The sequence below is a fragment of the Poromitra crassiceps genome (assembly GCF_964638095.1).
Source record: "Poromitra crassiceps genome assembly, chromosome: 11".
NCBI lineage: Eukaryota > Metazoa > Chordata > Actinopteri > Beryciformes > Melamphaidae > Poromitra > Poromitra crassiceps.
The window spans coordinates 39,150,218-39,162,039 of record NC_139643.1 but is presented as its reverse complement, the minus strand read 5'-3'; the positions used below and the strand labels follow the sequence as shown (position 1 = coordinate 39,162,039).

General features: G+C 44.5%; 1 protein-coding gene across 1 annotated transcript in view; it reads right to left on the bottom strand.

Annotated features, from left to right (window-relative positions):
• Positions 1-8,940: 8,940 nt before the first annotated feature.
• The window catches only part of csmd2 (CUB and Sushi multiple domains 2), a gene marked incomplete at both ends in the record, with an annotated part of 345,949 nt that continues 343,067 nt past the window's right edge, over positions 8,941-11,822 (bottom strand). The window contains 2 exons of the mRNA XM_083645747.1: positions 8,941-9,100; positions 9,613-9,730. Of these exons, the coding sequence (XP_083501873.1) occupies positions 8,941-9,100; positions 9,613-9,730 (278 nt within the window). The remainder of the gene's footprint in view (positions 9,101-9,612; positions 9,731-11,822) is intronic.

The following is an 11,822-nucleotide window of genomic DNA, read 5'->3' as shown; positions in this document are numbered from 1 at the left end:
AGCCGTCAAAGAGCTAGACTGCTTTTGTTTTGTTCTTTTTCCATTATCTTGTGCCACAGAAGACACAGCCAGACTTGCATCCTTAGTTGCAGCATGAATGATCAACACTATGAAAGAAGATACTGGAGGCACAATGAATCATAAAAGCAGAATTATTTAGTAACAAAACAGTGGGTCACAAAATATATATATATATTTTTTTATCTTTGAGGTTCTCATTTATTCCCCAAGGAAAATAATGACCGCTTCACAACGTGTTGCACATTATCTGGAGGTGTTATGGCTGATAATTAGCCAGATTAGGGCATTTTCTCAACAATCCACATTGTGACACAGTCAAAAGGGGTAACAAGGTAACTGTGAAATCGCACAGGAGACAACCCGCCCACCCCCAATCCGCCAGTGGAGTGCATTTTAATTTTTGGGTGAAATTATCCTTCAAAGTGTTGAGGCAGCAGAAATTTAAGGGTGTTTTTCCCAAGGTTCAAATTAAATTGAGCGGCACTTAGAAATAAACAATGAATTAGGATCCACCACAATCTTAACCACTCCCTTACATTTCACTTTCTTGAACTTTTGGATGTAGATTGGGAGAAAAGTAACATTGCACTGATATTTGTGTTGTCAAAGCAATACTACAATAAACAATCTTTATTAACGCATGCATTCATGCGACTCTCCTGTTGCTGAAGATAAATACCCAGAGGCAAATTAGTTTTTATATTTTATTCCAAAACCTTCAAAATAAGTTTCAAGTTCAAGAAAGTAGAATAAGCTTAGACACAATGCAAAGCATCATATACAGACGGATAAAATACATTTTATATATTGCAGACAAGCCATGGTGGGTCTTACATATGTACAGTATGTATGTAAACTTTTATGTACAGTCTTTTTTACATTTACAAAAAAAGCTTTGTTTCTATTTTTATCTTTGTATATATATATTTATATATATATATATATAGATATTTTTTGTATACTCCCCACTAGCATTTGTACTACAATAATGAAAAAGAAAAACATTTACATATATGTCAATCCATTTTTCTCCTCTTTTTATATTACAAATGTATTTTCATAAAAATATATCTCTGTACAAAAAAGGTTTTTGTTCGTTAACATATCCTCTTTCCTTAGAGACTTACTTTTTCCGGTTTGCTCTCTGCACCTCTGCAGTTAGTCCACGTTTGTCTGCTTCGTTCCAAGTTACCCTTTTGGTGTACAGCAACACAGTTCCAATGCATCTTTTGCCTTTTGTTGTTTTAGATTTTTTGTTTCGTTTTTCTAGAGTGTTTGTTGAGGCTCTCGCTCAGGCGCTAGGGGTCGAGTTGTTCTGAGTTTGGCTCTCGTTTCAGAGGCTCGTTGGAGATATCTACTGGACTGGCAAAAAAAGAAAAAAATCAAAGAAAAAAAAAAAGGGGGGCCCTAACGTACTGTAATGATGTGACAAAAATACAGGAATGTAAAGTCTTATAATCTGTAATAAACACTCTATATATGTTTTTTTGCGATATAATACTCTAGATAAACTGGACATTCTCTTTTCATTCCAAGGATAACACATCGGCAAAAAATTGACATCTGAAAAAAATCTACTGCAAACAAACAAGAGGAGCAGTTGTGGGATACAGACATTGTTGTACAGATAAACTGTGATTCACTCAATGAAATCAAATACATTCAATAATAGGTCAACAACCATTCCAGTGATTTGAATCACGCAGTCTATTCATATCCTCGCTCATGGAATAAAATTCACTTGAATCCCAAAGATTTTCAAAACACAGACAAACCCCCCCATGCTTGAGAGCACTGGCCATACTGAAGTGGGCTGAGTAGAGATGGCAAATTGCATGGAATGGACCTGAACAATAGATCTCAGACACAGCGGGTAAGTGTGGCTCTGTCATAGCTGTCAGTATGCAGTGACAATGGAAGATTACAACTGAGACTTGATGGAGAAAGCAGGGGTCCGGGGGTAAAATGGGGAGGGGTTTTGGGCCCGGTCTCGGACTGTCAGAAACGTCACTAAAACTCTGTGGAGACTCAAAGACTACGGTCTGTTTCATTATGGTGGAGATGGTGAGCAGCAGGGAACTCGGAGCTGTGTCCGGCTGATAACGAGACTGAATGTGGAATGGACAGAGTTTCTGTCTTAACATTATGCAAAGAGACGCCGGGAAGTAGCCAGCTGCTATCAGAAAGTCTCTCCTCCGACTCTCACAGGCCGACTCAGTCCAGACTGCACTGATCTACATTTTAATTTGTAGTGCATTTCACTTTCTTTAAGAACTTTCTGGACCGACCCAGATGGGTTCAAAAAAGAATTTTCTCCTATAGTTGGAGTGCCTATGAACTGAAACTCTCATCTCTGTAAAATTACCAACACGACGAGAATGTCTCATTCGCTATTAAAAACGTGTCTGACTAGTGAAACTATAGGAAACAAAGTTGGGAGCTGATCTAATGGTGAAACGTTGTTTTATAATTATGTCTAATTCTAATTTGATCCCGGTGAACGCGGGTCATTCTCTTTGGTTCAAAATGTGCCTTTTGCTAACTTGCAAAGGCGGCACGACACAAAATTGCTCAGCCAAAAATGTAGCCAAGCGCAGGAATTTCAAGACATCATACCTCACACAACATACAGCACTAACGAGCACTGCGCTGGTTTAGGGAGAGTCTAATGGCCCATTTCCACCGCTGGTATCAACGCGGCCCCGCCCAGCTCGCCACGCTTTTTTGTCTCATTCCACCGATCAAAAACGTGGACAGCCCGGGTTGAGTCGGGGTTGAGTCGTGCTGCTTTTGGTCCCTGCTCTGTTGAGGTTCTAGCGATGTGAACCCGGGTTTATACGGTGACGTGAATACACTGCAGACGACTGATTGGTCAGGCAGAATCGTGTTTACTCTATCTACTGACTGTCAATGCATACCAGTTTAGTGGAGCTTACCTTCTCTTCTGTTATGTTATTTCCATCAGTCTTTTGTGTTGCTGCCTTCACCTCTGGTGAAATAAAATCGATCTCCTTACTCAGCTTTAACATGGCGGTGGTTTTCAATTGTTGTGAGAGAGAAAAAGTCCGCTGCTCAGGAAGCTCCTGTAGTTGTGTGCAGCGTCGGCTGCGCTAGGCCGCAGGCGGGGGTAAGTGAAGCCGCGGTCTTGCCTGGTGAGAGGCCGCCGGGGTAGAGGCTTCACTCTGTAGCGCAACCCCCGTCCCTCGCGCAGCGCATGCATGTGAGTTTGACTAACAACAAAGTGATATCCATTCTCCTGGCCGATTGTCACATTTGCCCATGTACACTGTAGGTCATTTAGAGGCACCAGTATTACATAAACAGTTTAAAAGTTCTGTGTATGGATTTAAGTTTAACGTTATATGTTATAGCCTACTTCGGTTATGGGCGGAGGGCAGATATGCGGTCGCTATGACGACCGGGGGTGGGTGGGGGCAGATCGAGCAGCGGTGGAAACAAAACATCCATCGGGTCGAAACAAATAGAGCCGAGTGGTGACGGGCTGTGCAGGGCTGTAAAATGTGGTGGAAATGAGCCAAAAGAGTTGGGGGGGTGGGGGTCTGGTGTTGGTGGGGGGGCTGGTGGTGGTGGGGGTCTGGTGTTGGTGGTGGTGGGTTGGGGTGTGGGGTGGATGACAACTATGGATGGTTACTTTGAGATGATCCCAACAAGCCCTGTTTGCCTGTAGGATCAAAATATAATGCAAAGAGCTCCCGCTTCCTTCTATAAGCTTTGTGTGCGTGTGTCCGTCTGTGTGTGTGTGTGCGCACGCGCGCGCGCATGTGTGTGGGTGGTGTGTGTGTGTGTGTGTGTGCAGGATTTGCAGGCAGAAAGGGCCACGAAAACTGGACTCAAACAATAGTATTACTTTGAAATGCATTGATTCTAAATGTTGAAAATGTGTGTGAGAGCTCAAAGGAGCCCATAGAAAAAGCCCCCAATGATCAATCAATACATAATATCAAGATTTCTGATGACGTTTTTTTTTTTTCAAATTCCGGAAAACAAAAATGGAGAGCCACTACTTGTGCTGGTTCCTCAGATCAATATCAGGGGGTTGTACCAAGGCACTACAATCAACTCAAAGTGCTTTTTGGGAGTAATAGGAGGAGGTCATAATCGTGGAACCTTTAAATCTACCGTACTTGAGTCCAAAACCACTGAGCCCTTGTTGGCAAGATTGATCACAGTTCTGCGGGCTTATATGCTCCAGTATCAAGTTTAAATAGTCTATTAAAAGGTAATCAGCGCCTTCTTGGTGGCTAATCAAATTTCTTTTGTAAAATACTCATAAAGTTATCATGTGTTGAATGTCGCCCTAGTAGGAATGGATAGAGCGCAGAAATATGCCAGAAAGAAACTAACTGGAATTTGATGGCGCTATCCACTGTGCTAAAAATATTTTGGGGTAATTCAAAAATAAATTTATAGGAAATGTATAATACAACAGCCGCATACGATTATGTGAGTGGAATACCAATGGCTCCGAGATAATGTGAGTGAAACTGCTCCTCTCTGCCTGTGAAATCTCTGGGGGTAATTCAATCGTTGCCTTTTCCATCAATTCACGGCCCGGTGGAGGCAAGGGGCGATATTCTATCCACGCTGTCGAGATAAGCTCCAGGTTTAAAAGTAATAAAATTGTAAAAGCAATTACCAAGCCACAGCGAAACTGATTGAAGGAACAATACAGTGATTGGTTTCAAAAGGCCTGGATTTCTGAGGGAAATGATGTCGGTGATTTTAAAGTCTTCATTGAAAAACAGATGCCGGCATGGAGGTTGATTTGGAGTGTGAAAGCTGCTTTGCTGTGTCTCTGTCTAACATGTATAATCTGATGTACCACAACATATCCATTTAAAATCTCATTTTCTCCTCCAGTTTCTAGCAACGTTCTACCCGGAAAGGAAGAGAGAGAGAGACGGATGTCAAACAATGCATGTGATAAATCAAGCCAGCATGGATGCATTAGATCAAGCATAGCCTAATTGAGAGAATCTGTCCTCTCGGTGATAATGGTAAGATGAACTCATAATTCGATATGGGCTTTGATGTTGAAGCAAGGCAAAAAAAAAATGCTAGCAAATTGGATGTAACGGCTCCATTTGCTGCAGTGAAACTCAAGCAGCACTCAGCCCACGCAGCATCCACAGGATCCACCGCACATGTATGGGACAATGCAGTGGGAATAGCTGGGAGCAGGGCCATTAAAACCAGCAACTGTAGGTTCCTGAAACCAGTGTTTTCTGCACACCACCTCCTCTGCTGCCACTCTTTCCCAAAATGTTACCCACATCCATTCAGAGAGTAAAAGGTGGGAGGGAGGGGGGGTAACATAAGAAACGTAAACACCGTTTGCCTAGCATCTCCAGCCGAAGCGTATGGGAGTAATTGAGGGGTCCTTCTGCAACATGTTTGGGCTGAGCCGAGACAAAATGAAGCAACGCGACTCAACGCTATTCAAAAGGGGTGGGCGCTGTTAGTGAACTCACATACTGCATCTTGGTCTCAGAGAAGATACATAGCATCCCCGAGCCATAGGACCCTGCCATGGTGGGCCCAGGCGTACAAAGAAACAAGTCAAAGGCTAAGTATTTGACATCTGACTTGACGTGTTCCCTAAGAGAACGCGTCACTGCTGCGGTGCAAAACGGTGCGCCACCTTTGATCCAATGTTTGAAATGGAAAGGGAAAACCAGAGGGGAAGAAAACGAAGTACGATGTGGTCCCAAGGTTTTTGTGTATCCGTGGAAACATATCACAGTTGTAGTCTCTCTTCCTTGACCCCGGCCCATGTCTTTTTTTTCCTCCTCAAATATCTCAGAGCAACAGAGGCATGTGAAGCACTTCGCCGACGCTCGTGGCATTTGCACAGAGCGGCGCGAATCCCGAGTCTGTTCCTCAGCATGTCCGTTTTACAGTAAGTGCGATCACTTTCAGAGGCGGCTAGGATTGGCCTCGCCTGGCTTTCTTCTTCAGAGTCTCTCCCAGACACAAAAATGTCAAGTGATTGCACATGAATCACTGCAACATGAGGGAAAGTGGGCAGAACTTGGAAATGTGAGAGACCGGCATTACCTTCAGTGTCGGCTTCTTTCTCCGTGCTTTTCTACGCTGTCTCTACTTGTTCTGGGGTAGACATGGATTTTATTTATCGGTCTCCAGAGCATCCTTGCGGCCGCAATACTTCTACGCCATCTTTAGCATTTCTTAAAAAGCTTCCTGCAGTGGAAGATGAAATGTCAGCATACTCTAAACTGTGTCTACTTGAATCTTTGGGGGCTTAGTGATAACAGAAGAAGATAAGACAGGAGCTGCTTTGGGGCAGATTGCTGATACAGCCGCAACAAATGTGTGCACGCACGCGCACACACGCACGCATGCACGCACGCGCTCACACACACACACACACACACACGCACACACACACGCACACACACACACACACACACACGCACGCACGCACGCACGAACGAACGCACACACACACACACGCACACGCACACGCACACGCACGCACGCACAACACAGATCCTCTCTACAGCTTGGCTAAGTGCTTCTTTCAGCAGCCCTGGCTACCTGTTAACCCCTGTCCAGGCCGGACACAGCTGCCTTAGCAAGCAGAATTTCATCCCTGCTTTGAAAAAAAGGACAGAGTCAAGCTCAAAAAGTAATAATGATAGAATCCTTGTCTCCAAAGCGGCCTTCAAAACTCACTGAACTTTGCCTCAGATGGAGACTTGTGGCCGGCGGACCTTTTCAACAGCCTCAACAGCAGGCTGTCAGGGGAAAACTGGGTGCCCAATTACTCATCTGGTATCCAAAGAAAGCAAGCAGGGTAGGAAAACAAGAGCAAGCCAATGGAAAACAGAGAGAAGAAAGAATCCGAACAGTCCAGACCGTCTCTCTCTGACTCGCACAGGATCTCTGTTAGCTACAGGCCAATTACTTTGCTTCGAGTTGACCGTAAAATTCCCTTTGGGTTTAGGCGGAGGACAGTGAGAATAGTCATCACAGCGTTGCTCGCAGTGTTGCTCGGCGCCAGCTGCAGTTTCAGGTGTAAGTTATTCCTCAAAAATATGGGAAATGATAAAGAAACCATGTAAAGTTGCAAAAAAGAAGAAGAAGCTGTTATCGTCGTCATTGTTGGCATGTTGTGGTTATCGTGTTGTCTTGACATGGTTTCTTTTTCTTGGTCTTCTCTCCTGCAGGAAAGAGCCTTTGCCACTGGAGGAGATGTCTCTTCAATGTACTTCAGTGGGTCAAATAGTCTCCCTCTTTCCCTCTGCCCAGGGAACTATGGGTGTCCTCTGTTGGCAGGCAGGCAAAGACCGGGCGCCCTTCTCCTCCCTGAGCTGAATCCAAGATGAATGCGGGGGTGTCAGGGGCGGGGAGGGGAGGGGGGGGGGGGGGAGGGGAGGGGGGGGTCAGGTGAGGAGAAAAGACAAAAAGACAAGACTTGGTTGGAGAAGTGCAAGGAAGAGGAGTACAGTTGTTTCTCATGTCATTTGGCCACTTTGCTACAGTATATAATATAATATAATATAATATGATATAATATAATTAAGCAATATATCATGAGAGCAAGTGTGTTGTGGTGAATATATCCCGCTGATAAGCTGTTATCAATATACAGGGATAACAGCTTATCAGCGTGATATATTCCACAACACACGCTGCTCGAGTGCTATATTGCTTTTATAAAACGGTTTCCAAGTATAATAATATAATAATAATAATACTATAAGTCCGACTGGCATGGTATTCTGAGACTCAGTTGAAACACTACTGTAAGGCGGGACCTCTAGCAAGAAGATAGACGTGCGGGTGATTTGATTGGATCGTTCTGGAGACTGAAGTCGACATTGGCCAATCCTGGCGCTTGCTGAGAGCTTTTTGCAAAGTCCGACACCAGAGCCGTATGCCGACACCAAGTAACGTTACGTCTTATTTAGAAATGCGGGGTTAAGAGTGAGGGCGCGCGAGAGAGGGGTTAAGACATTAGCCCGCGTCTATTCTTGTACAAAACATCATTTTCTGCGAAGTATTAGTAAAGTTATAAGCGAAGATCGATTCACAAGGATCTGAAAGTTGTCTCCGCCATTTTGTTTTTGAGGTAACCAAAGCCTAAGAGAGTTGCGCCATCATGCGTCTGGCTGCAAGCGAGTAGCTTTTTGTTTTGACACTACTGTAAGGCGGGACCTCTAGCAAGAAGATAGACGTGCGGCTGATTTGATTGGATCGTTCTGGAGACTGAAGTTGACATTGGCCAATCCTGGCGCTTGCTGAGAAGCTGAGAGCTTTCTGGAAAGCCCAACACAAAGCTCGAGGCAGCGCTGCCTTTTAGTAAGAGAGTTGCCATGGCAACCAATAACCCATGGCCATGGGTTATTGAACTCGGTTACTGGAATTATACAATGGCTGTGAACCAATCAGATTGCTTGATTTGAGAGAGCCGTTTTATAATATAATATAATATACCGTAATATAATATAATATAATATAATATAATATAATAACAGACCAAACTAGATGCATTAATACGAGACAGATCAAAGAATACGTAGCTAAAGAAATCCAATCACAAATGACTCTTGGCAGAGGTGGAGTTTTCTACCCTTTAGGAGCTCCTTGAGGGAAGCTGTAAAATGTTGAGCTAGAAATTGGATTGTGAGAATGTGTCTTGTTGCTTCAGCAGTTTTGGTGCTTTGGCTGAATGTGTGTGTCTGTCTGTCTCGGGGTTAAGGCAAGGTGGTGAAGACACTGATGCACTTTTCAGGGCTTCTGCACAGCTGAACGGAGCCTCTCAATTCTCTCAACTCCTTTCAGAGAAGAGTGAAACAGAGGACACCCGGAGCTGTGACGGGCCAACGCTAACTGTTGGTGGCGTTTGAGTCTCACCTCCGGAGGAAGCAGTCGCTATACCGCTGTACACACTGTGCTGACCGTGAACTCTGTCTCGTTGGCCATGATGTCGGTGGGTTGGATGTTGCGGTCGTACATGGGGTTCTCGAACGTAGCCCGTCCGTTGGTGTTCTCATGGCCCACGTAGCCATTGAAGGGGACTTTGGGTCTTCTTCTGAAATGAATACAAGTCCACCCAGAATAAATAATTAAACACAATACTAATAAATACAGTAAGTGATTTGTTTAGATTAAGGTATACAGTAGGTGACAGGGACTGGTGTTTTGGTATTTAGTGATCCTAATACTGTTGTTATTGAGTGTGTTCTTCAACATCTAAACGTAATATGAAAAAGGGGGGGGGGGGGGTCTAATTTTTTTTTTTTTTTAATCTTTGTGCGATTTCACGGTTGCCTACTTGTTACGCCTTTCACCAGACCGTGTCACATAATATGTCTTTCACCAGACCGTGTCACATAATATGTCAAAAGCAGTTTGAAGAAATCCATACAAGGTTCATGTATTATAATAAAGAGGGGAACTAAGCTGTGAACCCTCAACTAAAAAATGCTAAAAAATCAAAGAGATTCCTTGCAACACCAGCTTCTAAGCAATCCAAGTGTGTCATCAAGTTGTTTGCAGATGATGCAGTAGCGTGTAATATAGCGAGGGTGGGCGGGGCTTTACCGGTGTTTGTAGAGGTACAGCGCGAAGCCCGCAATGATCATGGCTATAAAAGGCACTAGGATGGCTGCTGCCACTGAGCTGCTGTAGCCTGGGTTGTCTCTGCTGGGGTCTAAACTCTCTGCAGGGAGAGAAAAAAAGAGAGATTTAATTCAACATTTATTCAGTAATGTAATGACTTCATTGGTAGGGGAAAGGGGGAATGAAATAATGGCACAATCGAAAAGCAGGAAAATTATCCTATCCACCATCCGCCCAGCCAATTGAACAAAAGAATAAAAAAGAAAGAGAAAGAAACTGAATTAGTGTGGCAGAAGAGGAGGGGAGTTAGGAGTGCTCCATTTATGCATAATAGGTGATGTTATGTTATTTATTTCATGCCTCTCTCTTTTTTTACTTCCATCTTAACAATGACTTAATTAATTGACCTCAAAGGCCGACAGCTATTAAGTCATTTCGGATTCACTTTCCGATTTGTGGAGGTCTGCGTCTGCACCGGCAACAATGGGAGAGTGACGGCCCACCTGTTCACCACAGAATGCCAAGAAAGCTCCAATAAAGGCCAAGTGACAAACAAGAAGGAACTCAATTAGTGGGCCAATCAACCCCCTGCCGGATGTGTGCACACACACGCACGCGCACACACACACCACCAAAAATGTCCACAAATTGAGTAGGATTATTTCCAGGACTGCAAACACCCATATTGTACACCCGTGGATGTCCTGGCACCAACCCCAGTCCTCTGTATTAATAAAGAACTATTTGCTCAATCAGTGTGGGTGATGGGGGGGGGGGGCTGCTGCTGAGCTAGACTTCCCATTACAGCAGAGTTTCATATCTTTCATAACTTTATATGCTACCATCACACCACATACCTCCCGTTCCAAATGTGCTGCCCAACTGTGATATTTTGCGATGACTGCGCAGAGTAACAATAACACAAGCTATCACACCTGCTTTTCTCCTGCTCTCCATGCGGGCGAGCCTTCCAGCTGACATCGAAGGGCGTCCGATACGCTAAATTATTGGGAAAGTTGTCGGCAGCGCGGACACGAAAGAGAAAAATGGCAAAGCCCTTGAATCATCTGCTCTAGTGGCTGTTGCTTCTACTACTGTAGGCTACCTCTGTGAGGAGATATGGGTGCAGGACAGAACTCTACCTCTGTGAGGAGATATGGGTCCAGGACAGAACTCTACCTCTGTGAGGAGAGGCATACAGGGTCCAGGACAGAACTCTACCTCTGTGAGGAGAGGCATACAGGGTCCAAGACAGAACTCTACCTCTGTGAGGAGATATGGGTCCAGGACAGAACTCTACCTCTGTGAGGAGATATGGGTCCAGGACAGAACTCTACCTCTGTGAGGAGATATGGGTCCAGGACAGAACTCTACCTCTGTGAGGAGATATGGGTCCAGGACAGAACTCTACCTCTGTGAGGAGATATGGGTCCAAGACAGAACTGTAGCTCTGTGAGGAGATATGGGTCCAAGACAGAACTGTACCTCTGTGAGGAGAGGCATATGGGTCCAGGACAGAACTCTACCTCTGTGAGGAGAGGCATATGGGTCCAGGACAGAAGCCCAGCTGCTGTGGGCACCAACGTTGTGATGCAGACTTTACTTATTATCATAACAACACTGGCAACGTCTGATTTGAGTGTTTAAATACAAGCCTCATGTAAGCAGCGTGCCTTGGAATCTGATTTTGAAGCACATATCCATGTGGCCCATATTGGAATTTAAAAAATGTGACTTGACGCAGCTTTTTGCTGGTTTACAAAGATGATAAAACATGTGATCTGTCTCACATGAGGGGGGGGGGGGGGACTCGGACTTCGGCAGCTGTGAACGTAGCCACACAGGCGCATCTCATAAACGTCTTTACCCTCTCCCTCTCCCTCCACCTAAAACACAGTAAGCCACAGAGACTTCACAGTGCGAGGTTAAGGCTGTCAAAAGCTCAAAGAAAAATGGCTTCTCTTAATTAAGCGCCACTGCTGGCCAGTGGAGAGTTTAGTGCTGCGAGAGCACACGGGTACACATTTCATTTCACCTATAGCAGATCACTCCGCAATCTCAGCCGTTTACTCGGGGATGAGATTAATTCCAACTTTTGTGGGCTTCATAGACAAACTTGAAATTGAAGACATGCCACATGATGCAAGACATGATGTTTTAACTCCAATGCTTTGATGTGACATCATCCTGTC